Source organism: Polistes dominula, unplaced genomic scaffold, assembly GCF_049000335.1.
Source record: "Polistes dominula isolate Pdom_NZ unplaced genomic scaffold, Pdom_raw_medaka contig_25, whole genome shotgun sequence".
Taxonomy (NCBI): domain Eukaryota; kingdom Metazoa; phylum Arthropoda; class Insecta; order Hymenoptera; family Vespidae; genus Polistes; species Polistes dominula.
Genome location: NW_028301094.1, coordinates 1,750,531 through 1,776,608, shown reverse-complemented (window position 1 = coordinate 1,776,608; position 26,078 = coordinate 1,750,531). Strand labels below are relative to the sequence as shown.

General features: G+C 25.6%; 2 protein-coding genes across 4 annotated transcripts in view; both read right to left on the bottom strand.

Moving 5' to 3' along the window:
• The window catches only part of LOC107071669 (uncharacterized), a 186,779-nt gene extending 181,348 nt beyond the window's left edge, over nucleotides 1–5,431 (bottom strand). Inside the window, exons 1-2 of one of the 2 annotated variants that reach the window (XM_015330855.2) lie at nucleotides 3,213–5,431; nucleotides 2,961–3,042 (exon numbers count right to left, since the gene is read on the bottom strand). In XM_015330855.2, coding sequence (XP_015186341.2) covers nucleotides 2,961–2,975 — 15 coding nt within the window. In that variant the 5' untranslated portion in view covers nucleotides 2,976–3,042; nucleotides 3,213–5,431. The remainder of the gene's footprint in view (nucleotides 1–2,960; nucleotides 3,043–3,212) is intronic. The other variant, XM_089176534.1, reaches the window with a different exon arrangement.
• Nucleotides 5,432–5,934: 503 nt separating this feature from the next.
• Nucleotides 5,935–25,147, bottom strand: LOC107071671 (uncharacterized). 2 transcript variants are annotated; one of them, XM_015330859.2, is made up of 6 exons: nucleotides 25,018–25,147; nucleotides 24,414–24,710; nucleotides 20,511–20,622; nucleotides 14,609–14,725; nucleotides 12,833–13,335; nucleotides 5,935–12,729 (listed from the first exon to the last, which is right to left on the bottom strand). In XM_015330859.2, exons 3-6 carry the CDS (start codon nucleotides 20,619–20,621, stop codon nucleotides 12,138–12,140), a joined length of 1,323 nt encoding a protein of 440 aa, XP_015186345.2. In that variant the 5' UTR covers nucleotide 20,622; nucleotides 24,414–24,710; nucleotides 25,018–25,147; the 3' UTR covers nucleotides 5,935–12,137. The 2 variants fall into 2 exon arrangements, with proteins under 2 accessions (XP_015186345.2, XP_015186346.2); XM_015330860.2 differs by lacking the exons at nucleotides 24,414–24,710; nucleotides 25,018–25,147 and having other exon boundaries at nucleotides 20,501–20,622.
• Between the last annotated feature and the right edge of the window lie 931 nt (nucleotides 25,148–26,078).

Below are 26,078 nucleotides of genomic sequence, written 5' to 3'. Positions count from 1 at the left end.
AAAAAAAAAAAAGAAAAAATATAACCAAACTTCCACCAATGGATGTACTCGTAATACTCGACGACTACGAGAGTCAACTCTCGGTGGTCTTGTGTGTATAGAACGATAATAATCATGGATCCAAAATGTCGACTGAATTCGTTCGTTTCTAAACAGTGTGTACATATACATATATATGTATTAGCATAATATTTGAAATATGTGAGAGAGAGAGAGAGAGAGAGAAGAAAAATACGTAAAAGAAAATGAAAAATAGATATGTGAGAATAGAAACAAACATTTTTAAATGAAAAATATAAATAAACATGAAATCAAATAAAATAAAATAAAAATGGCGGAAAGTAATATATGATGCCGTTGATTACGGGGACCGGTTGACTTTATCTTTCTTCCACGAAATATTTAGAAAAAATCTTTTTTTTTTTGTTTTTTCTTTTTTTTCACGCCCCTTGCCAAAGTCATCCTTGAAGAAGAAGAAGAAGAAGAAGAAGAAGCAGCATGTCCGAAAGTAACTAAAACTGGCACGATTTTGGATCGCGTGTCAAGAGATAATCTTTCTTTGGTCGTAATATAATAACAGGGCCACTTATCGATTCAAACTCGGATATGTGTGTGCACAAATAACTTTTCCTACACTCTCTCTTTCTCTCTTTCTCTTTTTATTTTCTTTTTTCTTTCTTTCAAATCTTTTTCAATCTCTGTATTGTTTACTTTTCCCTAGCTTATACGTTTTTTTTTTCCTTCTTATCTATTTTCACTTTATCTTTATGATTTCTTTTCTCTTTTTTTTTTACTTTTTTCTTTTTCTTCATTTCGTTGTCATATTTTTTATTTTTTTTTTTTTTTTATCATTGCGCATGTGTATTATTACAGTAGTAACAGAGTGACAAATAAACACAGTTTAAAAAATACAAATTATCCTAGTAATAATTCAAATTTGTTAATTTGTAATAAGACATATGATATATATATATATATACGGTGTATTTATTGATTTTTCTTTCTCCTTTTTTTCTTTTTGTCTATCTCCCAAAATAATAATCTCACGAGTTTAAAATTTAAGTACGTTACAAGCAACACGGAGATTAAAATAGAAGCATAATACAAATAAAAGATATATATAAAAAAAGAAAAAAAAAAAAAAAAGAGAAAAAGAAAAACAATCTAATGAATAATGCATAAACGTGTTGTGTTTCCCTGAGAACGAAATTTATTCTACGTGTTTTTATATTTAATCACATAATGGAATATATTTCCCCGTTTTTAAATAATAATCAAATAAAGAACTGTAATTTTTCTAAAGAGATTCACAACAACAATAACAAGAAAAAATATTTAAAAAATATACAAAAAAAAATAAAAAAATAAAAAAGTAATGTGTTGCAGGAAAAAATGTAATCTATGGGAATAATATTTTTGTCCGATACTGTAAATGAATAAATATATATATATATATATATATATATGTGTGTGTGTGTGTGTGTGTGTGTGTATATGTAATCTATTGGACTGATACGAATATTTAACGAAGTGATAGAAAAATATGTGTGTACAAAAATAAAATAAAATAAAATTAAAAATTAAAATTAAAAATTAAAATAAAATAATATTAATTAAAAAAGAGAGAGAGAGAGATAGACAAAAAAATAGAACAGTTTCTCGTTAAATCGTCGTTAAGACAATACGCGTAGAGGTGGCTGTTTTAAATCGGGTTAAGGCACATCTATAAATATCCTCTGTGACTATAGAGCGAGTGAGATAGAAACAAGCGAGATGAAACGAGTGGTAAAGAGAAAGAAAAAGAAAAAGAAAAAGAAAGAAATAGAGAGAGAGAGAGAGAGAGAGAGAGAAAGTGAATAAGTATGAAGCACGAATAAGTGAGTGCGAGAGAAACGATAGTAGAGACATGAAGAAAGATGAAAAGAGTAAGAGAAAAAGAAAGAGAGAGAGAGAGAGAGATATATAAATATGGAAAAAGATAGAAAGAGAGAGTGACAGAGATAAGGATGAATTCGCGAAGCCAAAAGAAAGAGAGAGAGAGAGAGAGAAAAAGAACGAAAGGGAGAACACGAGGAGAACGATGGGGATAAATACGAAAGTGAGAAGGATGAAACGATGTGAAAAGAACGTGGTAGAGAGAGAGAGAGTAAGATAGAAAGAGAGAGAGAGAGAGAGAGAGAAAAGTAACCAGTCCGTCTAATAGTATCGCACATTGAAGATACACACAATGGCATTCGTTGCCAGATGTCTAACTACATATCGTCTCCCTTCCACTCTTTCCTTTACCCCTTCCATGAACACACATCGCAACGCTGTCACTTCTGCATTACGGTCGAAAGAGTAGTACGACGAGGCGAGTATATCTCGCGTCTCGCGTTGGATGGATTAAAATAAGCGAATACGAACCGAGTAGAAAAGAAAAAAAAAGAGAGAGAGAGAGAGAGAGAATTAGAAAAGAAAAATACAAAATGAAAGAAATATGAGAGGATTGCTTTAACGAGAAATAGAGGGACAGACGGAGAGAGAGAGAGAAAGAAAGAGAGAGAGCGGGAAAAAATAAAAGATGAAGAGAAAATAATTAAAACGAAAAAAAAAAAAAATAATAAAATTAAAAAAAAATAAACAAAATTTAAATTGATAAAAAATAATTTCCTCCCCCTCCCCCCCCCTTCTACAGGAACGTGAGAAATATAATAAAATAAATGTACATAACGCTTATATGTATATATATTATATATACAGAATAGTATACAGAAAAGTACACATAGTATATATACACAGGGAGAGAGATAAAGATAAAGAGAGAGAGAGAGAGAGGAGGGAGGTAGAAAGAAAGAGAGACAGAGACAGAGACAGAGACAGAGAGAGCGCGCGAAAGATAGATATATAGAGATCGCGCGCACGCGTTTACAATTTACACAGTATTTCTCTCAGTGAAGAAGACTATCTTTTTCACTCACCTCTATCTTATCCATTTCTTAGTTTCGCGTACGTCACTCACTGTTCTCACAGTCATCTAGGATCCTTAAGAACAAACACACACTGTCGACACATAACGCGAATTACATATACATATATTTAAATTTATATATATATACATATATATTTATATATATTTATATATATATATATATATGTTTATATATATATATAATATGTATATATGTATATAAGTTTATATATTATGTATGTTTTATTTTATATATATATACACTATAAGGTAAGCCACGGGTGTCGTGTATCGAGACGATATAAGTTTGACGCGCGCGGACCAGCGACTCACGATGCGGCGCACGCTGCTGCCCCATCAAGACTACTTTGTATTTACTCTAATTATGTGACGTCACGGATACACTGCTCGTCCCCACCAGAGAGCTCCGAAGCCGGCCGACCGCGACCGACTGTGGCCGAAGGCGATGCGCATGGCGGGCTTATCCACCAGTCACCTGTCGTCTCGCTTCCTTCTCACTTCCTTCCACCATCAACGGGAAGAACAGCACGGTGAACGATCGAGCCCACTCTCAGTAGTCTTTCTCTTCTTCGACTGTACGCTGTTCTTCCTTCCCCATCTTATTTTGATTTGTTTTATCCCTCGTAATCGTTGTCATGTCGATTTAAAACGTGTATTCATTTATTTTTTAAATCTTTCTCTTATTCTTTTTAATACGAAAGACGTGTGTATTGTGTTCTGGTTTGTTTTGTCAAATACAAAAATGATTTTTAAGCCTGGAGAGATTTAAATAACGTTCATGCTGTCAATATTGAATGCAAAATACTTGTGTCGACAATTTTATGGAAGATCGTTGGTGCTGTGCAATTTACATTATATAAATATGTGAACGTTTACTTCGTAATTTAATTCAGTCGTGTCTAACCGTGCATGTATCTTTCGTTGGATACTTATCAATATCTTATACGTTTACGAAAGTAAAACAGTGTACTCGTTTGTTCTCCTAGCTTTTTACGTCGTTGAGAATAATCGATCGATTGAAGTATGAATTTAAAGAAATAGAAAGTGCCTTACTTCTCTGCTATGTGTATTTATATCTGTGTGTATATATGTGTGTGTGTGTGTGTTTAATATTGATAAGTACAATTTAATTCTACAATTGATAGTTATTACAAAAAAAAAATTAATTAAAAATACATTAACAGTTGTAAACAATACTTTTTCTTCGTTTGAAAACAAAAACAAAAACAAATGAAAAACAATTTATCGATGCGCCACCTTTACGTAAATTATTTCTTAACCTCATTTCAAATGTATATTTGTAATTGTTTGTTAATTAATTAGTGTAACACTTAACACACGGTTAAAATTTTCTAACAAATATCAACACCGTTTACACACATACACACACACACGCACGCACGAATCATTGTTTTAAATAAACTAATTTCTTTATGCAAATAATATTTGTAACATTTAAATTTAATAAGAATTAAAAAATTTGTTCAGCAGTTTAGAAATATTGACTGAACGAAACGTGAACCGGAATTCGAACCAAGTTCTTCCATGTTTTTTTATCGAATGTACTACTCTAATCAATCAATGAACTATGCGTAGTTGATAAAAATGATTTTTATTTAATAACAAAAAAAATACGACGTTTCATTCAAAGGAAAGGACAAAAGAAACAAAGAAGAAGAAGAAGAAGAAGAAGAGAAATGATAAAAGTCGACAAATTAATATTTGACATCTTGACTTGTAGATGGATTTATTGTTACTCGTTTTTATTTTTTTATTTGTTTTTTTCTTTTTTTTGGCATTAGATCGTAAGTGAAAGAGGTTAATAGCGTGTTGGAAGTACAATACCCATCTATCGCTTACCAAACTACTACGTAAGTTGTGCAAGCACGAGAAAGCGGTGATAAAAGATTTTTTTCGCTTTTATGCGCGCGATTTCAAATCTTCTTGTTTTTTCTTTTTTTTTTTTTTTTGTAACTCGTTAATTTTGATCATCATTTAATATTTCAAAATGTAATTTTAATTTACTTCTTTCAAAAAAAAAAAAAAGACAACTCTATAACACTTTCTACTTTTTCATTGTGTAATCTGTAATTTGATAAAATAAAAAGAAATAAAGGTATCCAATTTAAATCACGCGCGTAAAAACGAACGTAACCATTGTAACGACAAATATAATATTCAAAACAACGTCTTATTATTTTATAATAAAACTCAATTTTTAACCTGCTTTTTCGTTTCCTTTTCTTTTTTTTTTTTTTTTTTTGTAACTTCCATTTCTTTTCTTTACGTTGTTATTAATTTTTTTCTTCTTTTTTTTTTTCATTATTATTACTATTATTCTTTTCTCTTCGTTTTAGTTTCGTTTAATCGTAAAAAAAGAGGTAGGTAGTATCTGCTTATTATATATATATATATATATATATATATACATACATACATATATATATATATATATATATATACATACATACATATATATATATATATATATATATATATATTTATTTTTATTTTTTTTCTCTCATTTATTACTCAAAGCACTACTTGTATCAATTTTTTTCTTTTTTCTTTTTTTCGTTGATATATCTCAACTTGTATTATTATTATTTTTATTATTATTATTATTATTATTATTATTATTATTATTATTATTCGTATCCTTTTTTCTTTTTCTTTCCTTAATATTTCATTTTATTTTATTTTATTTTATTTATAATATTTCTCGGACGCGCAATAAAATTAATTTTTCAATAATGCATTATATATAAATAATTATTATTTTATCCTAAAATATCTCACATCGTTTTCAGATAAGAAATATTCTATTTTGCGACAAAAATGGGAAGCTATTTTTTTTTTTTTTTTTTTTTAAAGAAGATAGTGTGGAGAGAATAGAGAGAAACAGTTAAATATCGTATTATTATTATTATTATTTTTTTTGTTTTGTTCTTTGTGTTTTTATCTTTTTTTTTTTTTTTTTTTTTTTAATATATATATATCTTTCATTCTTAATATTTTTATTTTATTTTTTTTTCTTGACTGTAACGCGCGCGCGCGCCTGTATTTATTTGTTTCTTTTTATTTTCTTTTTTATTTTTTATTTTTTTTTTATTTTGCGTGTATAAGAAGAACAGGTAAGTTTAATTATGTGTTTGAATAAAATATAATATAACATTATTAAGAATGTCGCATAACCTTTGCAAACTTTCTCGTAGGCCTGATTTACCAGAGACACCCTATATATATATATATATTAGGCTAAAATCTAATAACGTGTGGATTTTGTTCAAAGTGTGAAAAGGCTCATATTTATCGGACAAGTGGAATAGATTTAAATCGCAGTAATTCATTCGTTGTGTTGCATTTTGCATAATCCAAAAAATATGCTCCATTTTTTTTTGGGGGGGGGGAGGGTTTTTTTGCTTCTCATAATTCACATTTTTATACAGTAGATTCTTGTTTTTTTTTTTTTTTTGTTCATTCAATTCTTATTCTTACGGATAATTAAATGCGCATAAGATTTGGACAAATTTAAGTGTTATTTTTTTTTGTTGTCATTAAATTTAGTAATATTTTGTGCGTAAAGAAGAAGAAGAAGAAGAAGAAGAATTTTGATTGTAAAAGTGTCTTTGGAAAATCTCGGATGAAAATTAAATAAAAAAAAACAAAAAAAAAAAAAGAACAAGCATAAAGCAGATTTTTAATAGACAAAATTTGTTCGTTGAATTTCAAACTAACAACACACAACTGAGTGAGTGAGATAACAGATACTATTACATGATAATTACGAGAAACTCATTTTTAAACGTACACCATACACGCATTATTGCAATAATCTATATACTTAGAAGTTAACAAATATAATATTACATAGAATGACATTAAAAGAAAATCTTACGTAAAAAAAAAAAAAGAAAAGAAAAAAAAATTAAAACAAACTGATTAACATACAAAAGAAATAAATATAATTGTTCTCACAATTGTAATTGACACGATGTTGAATTAAAATTATCTAACGATAAGAAAGTAGTCTCTCGTAATTATCAAATTCACCATTCTCCTCAAATGTGTTCGTAAATTCCATGATAATCTCTTGACAACAGATCTTATTCACATAATTCTTTAATTTATCCTTACACATATGTGTACGTATGCATTATACATAAACAAGATATCCAAATATTGAATTTGATTTATTCATGAAAAAAAAAAAAAAAAAAAACAAATATATATTTTCTATGCAATTTGTGCAAACGATATCGAACCATTAATAAACAACAAATTGTTTACAGCACCAATATTTCAATTATATAATTATTCATTTATTCTTAAAAATATCTAAACGTGGATTGATTATATTAACACTTTAATGGCCGCTCACACAACATGTGTTGTTATTTTATTTATAACTTGTTATATATAAAACTAGGGGTGTCCCACTACACGCGTTGCTGTGGCTCACAATCAGTCCGATACACACGTCAACGAATTACCTTATACTGCCATCTGTTAGAATCTTATCAAACTAACAGAGATAATCATGACTCTTTTGTTTAAATAAACAAATAATTCGCAATAAAATAATATATTGCGATTATAAATTGAGATATAAACTGTCCTATCTTTCAAGTTGGATGAAACTGCACACAGTGTACAAAATTTAATTAAAATCGGTTCAATAATTTAGGAGTACATTGCGAACAAACAACGTGACACGTAATTTATATGCGTTAAGATAAGATTAATTTCATTGTTAAAATTGTTGTTTTGTTGTTTTACGTTAATATTTTCACGAATAACAATAAAGTTTTTTGTCAATTAATTCTTAAATAAATATTATCAAACCCTTGACGACATTTGACTGCGTACACGTGTGCGGCCATTAAAGGTGTTAATATTAATTATTAATTAAAATATGAACATAGAATATAAATATTCTTAATAGCAGACTATTCGTCATTTTGTTATCTACGAGATTGCATAGAAAATACATTGTTTCATTTTTGTATCATCAAAACTGAAGGAGTTGAATTAACAACCACCCCCTTTTTCAAATAAGATACCTTGTATATATATATATACATATATAAGCATAGTTCGTGACATTAATTTTCATCGATACCGAGTGGAATTACGTGGCCATTTTGTTCGTGGCCAACACACACACATACACACACACACATACACACACACAATGAACGAGATTTCTTTAGATAACATTTGTCAGTACCACGACCAAAGCGGAAGTGGGGAATTGGGTAAAGTATCACATCTGGACCAACCAACCAACCACCACCCCTCCCCTCGCAACCCGAAGACATCAAAAATCAAAAATAAAGGAGGGATTTTCAGAGAGGGGGGGTGGATGGGGAGCATTGAAGGAGTCTTTTCTCACACGAGTTTTACCCCTCGGTTCGTTTTTTTTCCCTGTGTTCCCTCTCCCTTGACATTCATCAATAAATTTTTTTTTTCTTTACAATTCTATTCACGTTAGTTCGTTCATTTATTTTGTCCCCCGACAAATGTTTAAATTTATATTTTTAATATATTTTATTATAATAATAATAATAATAATGTGTATTTTTAGAGACAACAAAGTTAAACAACAAAATTGCAAAATTATTTTTTTAATAGTCAAAGGAGGAGGAACTCGAAAGATTGAACCGAGGTTTCGTCAGACTCCATTTTGTTTTTGTTTTTTTGCGCGCTAGTTTCTTTCATTTTTTTCTTTTCTTTTTTTATATTAAATATTATATATATGTATATATATATATATATATATATATATATATATATATATATATAAATATTTATATTTATATATGATCTATTAATATAATATCCAATGGTCGCCGCAAATTAATATTATTATCATTAGTTGTCATTTTTAGCTTGATTATTATTAAATATTTTTATTATTATTAATTATTAATATTATATTATTATTATTATTATTATTATTATTATTATTATTATTATTATTAATATTATATTATTATTATTATAATTATTATTTTCATTTAGTTTCGCTGTGAGGGTGCACTGAGCATAGCCGATACTCGAGAATCGTTCGTAGAAGTTTCTCTGTTGGTTTTTTTTTTGTAATAATAAAAAAATAAATAAATTTTATGTGGTTTTTTTTTTTTTAAACAAAATATCCTTGTTGGATTGTAAATCCCATGTAGAGAGTTAGCACTTCGTTCTCGTTTATCTGAGAATCATGAAAATCGTGTTGTTCATTCGTAACATTTTGAAATTTGCGATTCATGATCGATCACCATAATGAAATTGAATTCCACCATAGATTATACAAACATGAGTGGGTGTTAAATCGTTTAAACAACATCGAGACGTTCCTCGAACTCGACTTAAGATATATTCATCAAGTATTTATCTGTAAAAGTGTGTAAATGTGTGTAAATGTGTGTGCGCAAAAATTCTTTTTCTTTTCTTGTTTTTTTTTCTAACCTATAAATAAAGAATCGTATCAGCCGATACAAAATTATACACACAAGTATTGTATATATATATATATATAATGTATATAATTTTATATAATTTAATTATGTCTTTCTTTTTCTTTTTTTTTTTTATGATAATCGATTATCATAATCGATCGAAGAACTCGAATCGCTTGCGCTTGTTCAATCGCGTGCAAAAAGCCGATCGTTCTATTATTAATAATTTATATTTTTTTGTATCTTATCATATCTTATCTTAACTTTTGTTTTCATCTTTTTTAATTTTTTACTTTTTATTTCCTTTTTTGTGTTTTTTTTCTTTTTTTCATTTATTTATTTATAATTTTGTAACATCGGATTATTGTGCACCAACACAGCGAGTTCAAATCTATCCCTCGTAATATTTAAAAGGGGAAGCGTATCGTGTTCGCGCGAGGTTTTATTTAACTAACATTTATATATATCTATATATATATATATATATATTCTTTTTTTTTATATATATAATAATTTAAACATAAATAAAAATAATAAAAAAAAATTTAAATATAAAAAACAGAATAAAAAAAAACAAAAACAAAGAATATTGGGATCTCCGGCAGGAGGGGCGTGGCGTAGCAAAAAATTCGACCTATCTAATCTAATTTGGAATTTAGCCACCAGATAGCGTATTAATGTGCTAGAGAGATCACACGTGACGTAGCAATTCGGCCTATCTTCTATAATTTTGAATGTAGCCACCAGATAGCGTATTCATGTGCTACAGATCCCAATACGTTTAACAATTAATTAATTAATTAATTATAAATAAAATCATATAATCACAGATCAATATGAATATTCTCGTATGACGAGAATATTCGTTAAATTACCACGTGTGGTTGTTCAGGGGCGGGAGTGTGTGTGAATTTTGTTATAATTCTTGTTTTTAACTATTAACCCCTTGAGTACTGAATTTATATTTGACAATGTTCATGCATATGTAATTTAATTTGTTGTTGTATGAATTAATATGTCAAAGTATTTGACATTTTTATTTGAAATCTATTTTTTTTAGGTCCTACGACAAATTCTCTGTTCATGTTTGAAAATAAAATCAAATATTAAATTATTATTCATCATTTGAATAATTAATTAATTGAATTACTTTGGAACTTTTGTCAACATAGTTGGCAATGTTTTTCTATTCCAATTTTAAGAAATGGGGCCTTATCCCTCCCTAGTGACAAAAAATTGAACTAATGGTTTGTACGAACGGACCAAAATTTCTCGTTAGACCTTATTATTATTTATATCGTTGATATAAATATATTTTTGCAAAATAACATTTCAATTATGAAATATATATATAAATATATTTTATAAATTGAAAAAGAAAATATAAATATATTTATATATTTATAATATATATTTTATATATTTTTTATAATATAAGCTTTTTAAATTCAGATGACGAGTCAGACTCGTCGTCCAACGTAACTTTGCCCAAATAAACAGATGACGAGTCTCACTCGTCAATTGTACCCAAAGGGTTCAAACGAAACGAAGTTACTTTTTTCTTTTCTAATTTACACATCCGTTTTTTTTTTATCTTTGAATTCTTCGTATTCATTCTGTTACAACAATCTAATTATTTTTATTAAGATACTTTTTTTTTTTAATCTTTTTTTTGGTTCTAATCAGTGTGGTATATTATATTCGTCGATGTTATTTAATTTCGTTATAAATTTGTTAAAAAAACTAAGAAACGATTTTTTTGTTTTTGTTTTCTTTTTTTTTTTCGTTACACAAGTAAGTTTTTTTTTGTGACTTATTTTTTTTTTCTTTAAATTCTCTCTACAAATTTGTTTGTCCTTCGTAAGAATTTGTTGATATGAAAAAATTTGTCGTATCAATTTACGACGAATTTACGCAAGTGTTATCTATTAGTGTAATTTATTAGTGTATGTGTGTGTGTGTGTGTAATTGTCTCTGTTGTATGTGGGGGGTGGGGGTGGGGGCGAGGTGTATTTTTGCTGAGTGGTTTATTGAAACCTCGCGCGAGCGCGGTGCGGAAACGCGGAAATTTCATAAAATATTTCTTTTTTTTTACTTTTTCATTTTTTTTATGTTTACTCCACTTCGTTTTTTTTATTTATTTATTTCTTTTTTTTTTCAATTACTCGAAGAAATTGACCGTCAAAATGTTTGTCGTTATTTATGTCAAATTTATGTCAAAAAATTGACAGTAATATGAGTGTTAAATAAAATTGATTTGAATAAAATAAATAATTATTAACGAGATTAATTAAATAAATTATTTCTATTGTTAATATTAAAATAAAGAATTTTAAAGGAAGATAATTAAAATATTAAAAATATGTTGAAATATAATTGAAAATAATTGAAAATAATTTGTAGTAAAATAAATGTAAAAGTGTTGACAAAAATAATTGAGAATAATTTGTAGTAAAATAAATATAAAAATATTGACAAAAATAATTGAAAATAATTTAGAATAAAAAATAATTTGTGTAAAACTAAATTATGACGGTATTTGTGCTGTTGCTACTGCTGTATATATATATATATATATATATGCACACAATTAATAAAATTGTATTGAAATAATTCTTCGAGTAAAGAAAAACGTGTGTAGAGTCATCATGGACATGTTTTTTTGTTTGTTTGTTTGTTTCTTTCCTATCTTTTTGTTTTGTTTTGTTTTAATCACAAACAACAGATTCAATTTCTGTTTGTTGAGATATCGTGATTTCATCTTCTTTATCATTAGTGTTATTATCATCAACATTAGAAGCTTCCTCAATTTGATTAATATTATTTCCATCTTTATCAACAGTTTCTATCCTTTCCTCTTGTTCTTCAATAGGTTCTAAAACTTCTTCCTCTCGAGCAAAACTATCATCTTCCGATTCCTCGACAACAACGACGACTTCAGCATCCTCGTTAGAGTCCGAACCACCACCACCACCTTCCCTTATCGTTTCTTCACCCTCAACCTCTTGTATCTCGATGGACGTTAAACTGTTGTTATCCTCTTCATCACCACGAAATGCAGCTATTACCCTTTGTTCAACGTTCAATTGTCTAACAGCATTTTCAAGATTCTCCCTGAGTATATTGCTAGCTTCATTTTCAATTTCTTCTTGCCACGAGGTTGGTGTAAATATCATACGTACTGTTTGAAATAATTGCCTAAAACCTAATTTCTTGTACAAACTCTGGCTGGCGTCGTTTTCCGGACGTATTACCACGAACGGACTGTAACCCCTTTCGGCTACACGTTTCGTCAGGTACCTAAAAAACAAAAAAAAATCAAATAAAACAAGTCATTCCAACACCATTCCATTACTTCTATTTTGAATCAATAAAATCATATGACCCTTAAAGACATTATTACCTAGCTAATTTTGTCCCATAACCTTTCCTACGATACTCTGGTTTGGTCTGCATCGAGAACATAGCACCGTAATAAGATTGTACCATCCACGCTGCTAAACTGTCCTTGCAAAATACACCACCGGCAGGTAAGGATCTAATCAATCGTAGAAATACCTCGTGACTTTCAATATCATTAGCAGGATACAATTCATAAATTCCTTCAGCGTGTTCCGCTTTAAGTGGTAAAACTTGTACATCAGGATCATTGTCTTCCTCAGTTTCTTCCCTTTGATCTAAAAGTTCTAAATCCTCACAAGCCCAGACATCAACGGTTACCATATCAACGTTTCCAATATCCTTGTAAAGTTCAACCAATCTATTAGCGATGTCTATGTGAACGAAATTAATATAAAGTGGCCTTGACCAGTCGATCAGTATATCTTCATCTCGTAGCAGATTCAGTTGTTCAAGATGATCGTTAGGACAGAATACACCCACGCTTTCGTACAACAAACCGTGTGGCTGTAAAATAAAATCAAAATATTAGATTATGAATTGTTTGATGAGTGAACAAATATTCTACAACCTTTTTTGTTTTTTTTTTTTTTTTTTTGCCATCAATAAAATTAATCGATAGAAAATTCTTTGGCATCCACAATGTCTGCATCAAAATGTTGGACACTTAAAACACGTAATTACTGAGAGAGAGAGACAGAGAGAGAGAGGTAATATAATTCAAGATGAAATTAACAGTTTTGTCAACGTGCTAGGACAGTGAAACGTGAAAGTATAAGAAGGAGAGAGAAAGAAGACACACCAAATTCGAGGACAATGTTGAAATTTGGCATAAGGCCAATAACGAATATGGGCCAATCCTTGTGTACTTTACCTCCCCCACTTATTTCAACCCCTCAACTTCCTCCTTCTTCTTCTCCTTCTTTTTCTCTTTCTTTTTTTTCTCTCTCTCTCTCTCTTTCTGTCTCTCTCTCTCTTTCTCTTGTTGTATTTCTTTCTCTCTGGCTGTCTATTTCTCGTTTGAAATACGTCCTTTCCAGACACAATTCATAGCGAACTAGTAAACTGACATTGAATGCCTCTTTTCAATGTATTTGTCTTATCGTATAGAGTTGGTTATGTATATGTATTCGATCATGGATGTCATCGCAGTTGAATTTTTACGATTTCAAACTGCACCATCCTTGTTTAAATTGCTTTCAACTTTATTTTCATTTTAATTGAGTGTGTGGGGGCTTTTATTCGAGCCAAGAAAAAAATTATTATATATATATATATATATATATATATATATATGTAGAGTTATATAAATATATTTTTACTGTTATTTATATTATTTTTTTTTATATAATTTATTTTTATATAATTTTGTATAGAATTTATTTTATATAAATTTTAATATATTAAAATATATCTATTTTTATATAATTTATTTTATGTAATTTTTTATATAATATAATTTTGTATAGAATTTATTTTATATAAATTTTAATATTACAAATTTTTATATATTAAAATATATAAATTATTTTTTATATATATTAAATTTTTTTTTATATAAATTTTTATATATTAAATTTGTAATATTTAATATATAAATTTAATATATATAGAAATTTAATAGTTAACTTTTAATAAATTAAATTATATAAATTATATTCATTTATATATTAAATTATATAAATTATTTTATATATCTATATATATTAAATATTGATTTATTTTATATAAAATACAAAATAAAATATAAAATTAATATAAAAATAATATTTCAACTTACAGACAGAGTCATTCCTGGGAAGTGTAGACATATTTGTATGTTCGGCCACTCGTTTGGCACATAAAAATAGAATTCCCATACTTTGTCCTTCATGTAGGTCAACAGCGTCTGATGGAACTGAAAAACGAAAGATGATTTTTTTTTGTTGAAAAAAACACAAAATAGAGAATAATATTAATATAATATTTAATAATACTATTTAATCGTAAGAGAAAAACATATACATATACATATACATATATATATATTATAATATTTATTTTATCATTTATTAATTTTATAAACGCATAATATATATTATTATTTTGTTGTTGTTTTATATTCAAATATTTACTCTCATTAAAAATAAAATGAGACACGATTAAACGTAAGTGAAAAAAAAAATAGAAAAAAGAGCAACGAAAGGAATTAATCAAAATGAAAAGTAAAAAAAAAGAAAAAATAAAATAAAATAAAATAGAAAGAAAAAAATAAAAACATGGATTGAGATATTTAACAAAGAAGCGAATAAAACGGAATTAGACTGAGGCAATACTCGAGACATTTTAAATCTTGAAATAAACCAGAAATGGTGTTTAATGTAAACTCCTGTAATATGCATTTCCAACCAATCGAAAATTGTTTAATTATTTCTACGAAAGAATTTGGTATTTTAAATTGTTATGTTTTTTTTTTTTTTTTTTTAGAATTTAATACGCGATCTTTAACATTAATTGTGATTAAACAACCAAATTTATAATATAATATAATATATTATATAAATTATAGAATAGAAGTTTATTTTTCAGAAACATCCCTTTAGGATGTTTACCCCGAAGGCCCCCCCCCTACATGTTCGTTCCCCTTGACAATATACTTAATTCTAATTATACCCTAATATAATATTAGATATTAATATTAACAATATAAAAAACAATATAAAACAATATAAACAACATAACTATATAGACTATATAAAACTATAACATATATATATATATATATATACTTCATATTCCTTACATCTATTTCCTTATATGTCTAATTATTATATATAAAATACTATTTATATATAATATACTATATATTATAACTATAAAATACAAAATTAATAAAATAATAAATAAATAAATAAATAAATAAATAATAATAAAACTATTTAAAATTAATAATAAGATTCAAAGTATCGATAAATATATATGATTAATGAAAATTATTATTCGAATAATTCAATATTTTATATACACAGTACGTACACACACACACACACACATACATACACATATATATTAATTCACTATATACATTGATAAATTGATAAAAATTTAATTGCCATCATAAAAATATTAAATAAATACGACGTCTAACAATATTATGAAATTTATTACCAATCACTTTCTTATAATGTGCGAAGTAATATTGCACGAGCATTAAATCGAATTAAATTTTTATTTGAATTCTAATGAAAGAAAAAAAAAAGAAAAAAGAGAGAGAGAGAAAGAGATAAATGAGATTCTTCTCAAATATATTAAAAATTGTATTATTCTCTCTTTCTATTTTTTATTTTTATATATAAAAAAAATAATTTGATATATATATATTTAAATGAATTTTAATGAATTTTAAATTCGTCGCGAGATAATAGATTAAAAATGAAAAAGATGTCGAATCGTATGTTTTATTTTGTATTTTTTTTTTCTTATAATTTCGTATATATATAACTTTTAATCCTAGAAATAAATCGTGAATTCGTTTTACTCGCGATATGCGAGAGGGATATTCAAGGGTCAAGGTCGATACGGAAGCAAGCAAGCAAGCAAGCAAGCAAGCAACCAAGCAAACCTTTGCATTTACGTTCTCGCACCCACCGGTCGTTGGAATCGATGGACTTTACAAAAGGACCTAACCCATCATCAAAAGTCTAATCGTATGTTTCTTTTTTCTTTTTTTCTTTTTCTTTTTTTTTCAAAAATAACTTGTATAAATTCATCTATCTCGTTGTATGATATTTCAGTAAAAATTAATAATAAATTAAATAACAATGTAGGTGTATAAATTATTTTTAGGAAAGTATTTTCGAAATTTGATATTATAACAAGTTTGTACAAAAATTATTTAAGAAAATTTTTAATTTTGAAATTAAAATCCTTATTTAAGACAATATTATATATAATATATAATTTTAATATATATTATAATATTATATAATATTATATATTATATAATTATAATATATAATATTTATTTAATATATTAAATTATATATAATATTAATATATATAATATAAAATAATATTTAATTATAATATAATATTAATATATATAATATAAAATAATATTTAATTATAATATATAATTAATTATTATATAAAAGTTTATATTTAATATATATATAATTTATATTATATTTATACTATATTCAATATATTATATATATATATATATATATATATATATAATAATAATATTACAGATATATTTATTAAACATTATAATTTATATATGTGTATATATATTGTAATATATATATTTTATAATTATACTCTATAATTATTTCTATGATTTACATAATATTTATAAAATATATTATATTATTTACATAATATTAATATTATATATAAATTATATCATATAATATTAATATATATATATATGTGGGATTCGTGAAAAAAATTGAACCGCTGAAAACTGACTGACCGGGATTCGAACCACGGATCTTTCCCTTTCCGTCGACTGCTCTTTAACCAATTGAGCTATCCAGGGCCCACCAACTAATCCTTTCCACGAATGCCTAGTAAGTTCGGCATGGAGGCGCTCGTCCCACATATATATATAATATTAATTGATTATATAATAAATTTATATCATATTATATATATATATATATATATATATATATATAATATGTATATATATATACATATAATATATATATATATATATATATATATATATATATATATATATATATATATATATATTAAAAAAATATATAAAAAAATAATTAATATTAAATATAAATGATTTATTTTCATATAACATTTTATTTTTAATTACAAATGTGTGTGTGTGTGTGTGTTAACTCCCAATTAAATGGATTTATTTCATAAAAATAAATGAATAAATAAAATAAATAATGAAATATATTCAACGAATGACATAATAATTATCGAGTTATTTTTGTTATTATACTGACACGAATGAATAAAATGAAATAAAAATCTACACAAAACGAAATAAAATTCTTTAATATGACTAATTAAAAATTCAAATCTTTCAAGATATTCAAATAAAATTTAATTTATTAACAAATCGTTATTTAGGATTTCGAATCAATTGAATTGCAAAATAATCAAAGGTCAACAACGGTTTATAAAAAAAAAAAAAAATACTATAAAAATACATCATAAGACAAATATGTTATACACGTTTGTCGTCTTGTGTAAAATAGAGAATAAAAAAAAAGAGAAAAAAAAAAAAAGAAAACAAGATGAAGAATTCAAAAAATAACCTAAAAATACATTCTCACAGCAATTATCAATCAAATTATTCAGAATACAAAAGGAAAGTGATAAACGTTGAATGAAAAATCATTTCTGTCTCGTTTAGTTTCCAAATGTAAAAGTAATACGAATCGATCGAACACGAATAATTGTCGTATTAATTTGCCTAAATAAAAGAAAAAGAATTTGCAAAAAGGGTTGAACTTTAAATGGATCCACATGACAGTTCGCATGCATGCTTGATCGTTGAAGAAGTGTTAAACTACGAGATTACTTTGAAAATTGTTTTGCCAAGAGTGTGACATATATAATGACAAGCTTAAAATGTCACGGAAAAGATTTCGATCTATGATACATCCTACACACACATACACACACATATATATCTAACCACATATGTCAGTATACGTATGAAGTATTATACCTGCAAGTATACGTGTAAGTATACACATGCAAGTATATTTGTAAAAGTGTAATAAATATATTGGGATCTTTAGCACTTGAATGCGCTATCTGGTGACTAAATTCAAAATTAGAGTAGATAGGTCGAATTGCTACACCACGTAGGATTTCTAGCAATTGAATACGCAATCTGGTGGCTAAATTCAAAATTAGAGTAGGTAGGTCGAATTGCTACGTCACGTGGGATCTCTAGCACTTGAATACGCTATCTCGTGGCTAAATTCAAAATTAGAGTAGGTAGGTCGAATTTGCTATGCTACGCCCCTGCCAGAGATCCCAATACATATATATATTTATTTATATTATTATTATTTATTATATTATTTATTATATATTATTATTTATTATATTATTTATTATATTATTATTATATTATTATTATATTATATATTTATATATATATTTAATTATTAATATATAATTAATTAATAATATTACCATATTATTAATATTATGTAAATAATATAATATAATTATATAATATATAATAAATAAATATATATATATATATATATATATATATATAGTATAAGTATATGTGTGTATGTATAAGAAGAAGGAAAAAAAAAATAATAATAATAATAATAATAAGACCCAAAGGAATAAGTGAAGGTTTGAGAACCAATAGAAAAAAAAAAAAATGATAAGGTGATAACAAGAAGTGGGAGTGGTGAAGTTCGTGTGTCAGATTCGAATCTTTGGAAAGGTAGGAGCGTGTTGCGGCAGGTGAATATTAAGCCAAGTAAAATCAAACTAACTCAAGCCAACTCAACTAACTCAAGTCAATCCAAAGCAAGTGAATCAAAGTAAGCAAGCAAGCAAGTAAGTTGAACTGACTAAAGTCGAGGTCGCGAGATCGGCAGTGCGGCGATTTGCGAATAGATGAAAAGAGAACGAACCTCGTGCGAGAACGTAACCCTGACCTTGGACTCTCTCGACTACTTGGTACCGTAACTCTCTTTCTCTCTCTCTCTCTCTCTTTCTCTACCTTAACGTTACGTTAATAACGTCCTCGCACTTTCCAACAACATGATGAAGGAAAGAGAGAGAGAGAGAGAGAGAGAGAGAGAGAGAAATAAAACGGAAAAGAACCGACATGTTGTACTTTTCATGACACGAGTTAGAAGAGAAAGAGGAGAGTTACCGGTCATGTAAAAACCTATTTAGATGTATCACCGTAAGTACATGAAGTGTGCGTATCACGCATGACCTTGAACTTGACCTAACCTTACCTAACCTAACCTAACCTAACCTAACCTAACTTTTATATATATATATTATAATAGTTGAGACATTTCCAGTTGATTACAACGATGCAGTTATTTATTCGATATATGTATGTGTAAATTACTTGTTTTTTTTTTTTTTAAGGTATAACATCGATGTGTTACCTTTTCCCACGAATCACAAAACCAATGATAAAATAAGTTAATCCTTCATTAAATCATTCTTATTATTATTTTTGTTATTTTTTTTTGTTTTTCTGGACTTTTGTCCTATTTTTTCTTTTTTTTTTTTGGAGAAGGGGTGATTTTATGTTATTTTTTTCTCATTGCTTTTGTGCGCCATTTTCTTTGATTCCATTTTTTTTTTGGGGTACATTTAATGGAGTGCTCGTTTCTCGTATACTTTGAAACTACACCAGAGATCCATTTTCTTTTTTTTTTTTGGAAGTAATTATATTTGACACTCATTTTGTTTCTTCTGATGATGATCATTATGATGATGATGATGATGATGATGATGATGATAATGATGATGATGATGAGATGATTAGGATGATGACGATGATCAACGATGATTTTGATAAAGATGATGATGATTAGGTTAGATGATGACCACGTTGATGTTGTGTTGATGACCAATTTAGATATCACAATGCATATAAATCCCTTGTTTCCATCTGAAGTAGATTTATATATATATATATATGGTGACGTATACGCACACGCACACACCTTCAACGACAGGGGTAAATGTTTTCCGAGGTAGTCAAGAAGTTCCGGCTGTTCGTCCTCCGTAAGTAGACGAAAATTACGGCCTTGTTTAACTGCTTGCGGGCACTCCATACTGAAATAGAAAAATAATAGGATAATTGTAGCTTTCTAATCATATATATGATATACATACATACATACATACATATATACATATGTATATATGTATATTATTTAATCTTGATAAGTTTCCTTTATAATACCGTATAATTTAAAATGAACTTTTCTTTTGTATCACGAGACCGTATAAATTAAATTTTCTATGAGTCTCACACGAGCTTTATAACAGAAATGGATTTTTATTACAAAAAAAAAAAAAAAAAAAAGAAAAACAATTGAGTTATAAATAATATAAAGTGTGGTTTAACGATTTAGTCAGATTTTACGATTAACCCTTTGAGTACTATGGACGCATATATGCGTTTAGTATAAATTACTAGCATGATAGTTCGACAGATATACTTATTTGTTACATATATATAATATTAATGTAAAATAATATATATGTATATATATATTTATATAATATATTTATTAATATTATATTTATAATTATATTTATAAATATAATTTAATGTAATTAATATAAATATATTAATAAATATTATTTTATTAATTTATTAATATATAAATTTTGTATTATAACTTATTATATTAATATTACTATATTATATTTTTATAATATATATATATATAATAAAATATTAATAAATTATAATATTAATAATATATATAATTATAATATTATAAATATATTAATCATAAATATATTATACACACACAAATTAATATAAATTATATTATTAATAAATAATATTTAATAATTAAATTTATTAATAATTAATAATTATCTTTTTTTTATAATTAATTAATATATTTAATAATTATTTATTAGTAATTAATTTCTAATTAATAAATTAATATTCTTAAATATTATTTATTATTAGAATTTAATTAATAATAAATTATTCCATTTTTACAAAACATTTTAGATAAAATTATTCAACACTCGAACTCGGTTAAAATAACAAAATGAAAGAATTTAAAAAAAGAAAATACTGAAACTACCTTCTAAATATTTTTTGGATTTTTCTAATCAACAAACTCTACTTTAACACAAACTAACACCTTCATTTGAATCGAACTTTTTACAATTGTTTTTTTTTTATCGTAAATTTGTATCGTTTATATATCGTATTATTTTTAGATAAGATAAAAAAAATTTAATAATAGTTAATTACATTTGTCACGAATGGATGGTTCTAATGGTTCTATTAAAAAAAAAAAAAAAAAAAAAATCAGAAGCAATTAACGTTTTACCAGACAACAATGTTGACGCAATCAAACTAAAAGTTGCAAATCAAAGTAAAATCGACATACACTTGACACAAATTTACGAAACACCTGTCCATATCGTTTTGCAATATTCGTTGTTTTACAATTTGAATAAATTCATTAAAATAATCCAATAATAACAATAATTAATTACAAATAATCTCCAAGGAATCCCTGACATCGTCAAAAAAAGAAAAGAAAAAAAAAAACGAGTTTCAATCATGGATTACAATCGTGTAGTAATAAAAATGTAAAATTTCATCCAATAACCATAAATATATGATTTCAAAATGCGCGATTGATCAAATTTCCAATTTCATTTGAAAATACATAATCAAATTAGTTTCTTCTTCGTGTTTCAGCAACTATTTTGCAATAATCATTTGAAAATGACGTAATCCTGTGCAATCGTGAAAACTTTTAATAAGATTTATACATTGACATTAATAATAAATGTTTCATTAAATTTCTCATTATTTGATTAAAATGTAGAAAATTATTAAACAATAATGATGATGATGATTATAATTATGATTATGATGATGATTATAATAATATAATCCTTATTCAAAAGGTTTTTTCAAATATTCTCGAAAATATCAAATATAATTCAATTATAATAGTTAGAAATCATTCAAAATGTAATAAATACAAAAATTAATGATCAATAGTACAATGTGTAATTTTACAATTGAATTATCTATCAAATTATTTGTTACAGATAATTGTATTATTATTATTATTATTATTGTATTTATAATGATCGTACAAAAAAAAAAAAAAAAGAACAAAAAAAGAAAATAAAAAAGTTAAGTAGATATCTGAGGTATCTAAAGATTCGATCATGTTATATAGGTCATTGTAGACATTGTGAAACATTCAGTAGTTAATAGTTAGCCTAAGGTTTCCAATTTACAGACTATCCACAATAGTGGGCATACATACAATAAGGAAATAATCCATGTAGCTTTGTATTCTACAATGGTATATAATTTACTTGATTATAAAACATTAATCTAATAACATTTAAATAATAATCATAATCATAAATAACATTATTCAATTTGATTAATGATAAATATTATATATTAAATATAACGTTAATTTGTTATGCATTATTTTTTAATTATTAATTATTGTCAATGTGTTTTAATAAGTTGACAATAATTAATATTGCAATAATTAACATTGACTAATATTTATTACACGTTGTAGATTTATTATTTTTCATTGTAACAAAATTTGTATTTTTATTATTATTAAATGTATTACAAGCTTTTCATTTATTTTATATATTTTATTATTATTTATATTATTTTATTATTTATTATTTTATATATATATATATATATATATATATATATATAATATAATATATTTAATAAATATAATATTATTACATTTAATTATATTATAATATTTTATTATAATATTATTTTTATATTATAATAATATATATATTATATACTTATATTATATATAATAATACAATATATTATATAATAATAATATTATATAATATTATATATTATATTATTATTATTAATAATATTTTTTTATATTATAATATTATATTATAATATTATTATATAATTATATTATATATAATAATTATAATATAATATTTAATATATTTATATTATATATAATAATACACTATATTATAAAATATATATATATAAATATTATACAATAATATATATAATAATATATAAATATATATATATATATATAATTAATTTATATGTAATTTGTAATATAATAATAAATATAATTAATATAAATATATAATAATAATAAATATAAATAAATATATTAATAATATATATCTTAAATAGTAATGAAATTTTGATAACTAACGATAAAAAAGTAAAATGAAAGGTTTGTCGTATTTAAAAAAAATAGAAATACAAATTCTTGGTGATAAGATTATCAATCAACATTAGAATATATTACAATAGATATAGATATAATATAATATCATGCTTATAAAAGAAGATATTCTCGATGTCAAAATAACGAAGCACTATTACTACCTTATCGCATACCTTTTTTATCCTCTTAAAAACAGCGCGCGCATTTTATTCAATCTTCATCGTATTTGATAATAGTAATAATAATAATCATCATCATCATCATAATAATAATAATAAAAAAAAAAAGAAATAACTATAATCATAGAGAAGTGTAGTGCAAAAGTTCAGGTCGATATGAAAAGACGAAGGATAAATAAAAAAAAAGAAAAAAAAAAACGAAGAAGAAGAGTTTACTAACTGCGTCGTTCGAATTTATACCGGCCCCAAATTTCCCCATTGATTGTACTTTACAATTACAACCAAAGACAACAACAACAACAAAATAAAAAAATAAATCATTTTTCACACACATCTAAAAAAAAAAAAAAAGGGGGATGAAAACAATGGACAAGAAAAAGAAAAATGTATTCTTTTACCTATTAAAAAAAAAAAAAAGAAAAAAATATATAATCGTAACTGGTGTGTATATGTGTGTATACTACTATCGATTTACCTGAATGAGCGGGGACGGTCTACGGAGGTGCCACACTAAAGCAGCCGAAGCACCACGAAGCACCGACGGCACGCGAACGTCAAATAGATTCGAAGATACGTGTTTAATGATCTTCAAGGTTTTTTCTTTTTTTTTCTAATTTTTTTTTTTCTCTTTGCGATCTATCGATCCCTTTCTTCTTCTTCTTCTTCTTCTTTTTTCTTCCTCTTCTTTTATATACTGTCTTTGTTTTTTTCTTCTTCTTCTTCTTCTACTACTTTTTCTTCTTCTTCTTCTTCTTTTGGTAAAGAACAATCCCTACCAAAAAGAGAGAGAGAGAGAGAAAAAGAGAAAGAGAGTGCAAGTTTATGATTAGAAGAAGAAGAAGAAGAAGAAGAAGAAGCAGAAAAAAAAATAAAACACAACCAACAACAACAACAAAAATACAAGAAACTATATCACTAGTATAGAATATTTCTTTTTTTCTTTTTGTTAATTCGTTAATCGACGTTCCCCATTCGTTAATTCGTTCATTCGTGATTAAATGACAATTTTGAATGAAAAATTGAAGATAGAGAGAAAAAGATAGATAGATAGATAGATAGATAGAAAGAGAGAGCAATACGGTGGTGACACGTCGAGGGCGAGACTGATCGCGGGCCTGTTGTCAAGGGGTTGTTTCAACGGAGGCACCCGCCCTCGCTGCCCCCTAAACCCGCACTGCCGCCCCTGGCTCACCGCCATCCTTCGAACACTGTTCATCATACGGGGTCGTTTTAGCGCATGCGTTTCATTTTATACAGTATCGTATTAATCCTTTTTAATACCCTCTTTTTATAATTTTTCTATCCCTTTCAAATTAAAAATATAAATATACATATATATATATATATTTATCTATTGAATATACATATATATATATGTATATATGATATATTTAATTACGTGGTAAATGTTATAATATTCAATTCATTTTACAATTATTCTATGTTTATATTTATATACGTTATTTTTTAATCGATAATCTTGGAAAAAAATTATTGTTTTAAGTTATATAATATAAAGCGCGTTTATAACGTGACCAATCGGAATACACGGTTTGCGTGATAGACTTTACAACGATTTCTTTTTTATTTTTTTTTTTATTTTATAATCTTTGAATATTTTACTTTTAATATAATCAATAATAAATATTTATATAGGATATTTGTATTAGAACTATCATATTGATATTATAAAATGATATTTCTTTTTGTTTTTTGTTTTTTTTTTAAATTAAATATTATAATTGTTATCAAAATCAATACCAATATTAAAAGGTAGTTTTACGTTTAATGCAGAATTTACTTTTTTCCAATTAAAAAAGCCGGTTTTTATATATATAATATTTAACAATATAAATTAACGTTAATTATTAAATATAATAAAGAAAAATTAGATAAAAATATTTTCAAAATATTGCAGATTTAAATTGCAATACTATAAATTGTAAATATTTGACAATATTAATTAAAGTGAAAATTATTAAATATAATAAAGAAAAATAAAATGAAAATATATTTCAAATAATAACATTGCAAATGTAAATTCTAATATTATATAAATTGTGAATATATTTATAATATTTGACACAATATAAATTAAACGTTAATTATCAAATATTATAAATATAAAAATGTAATGAGA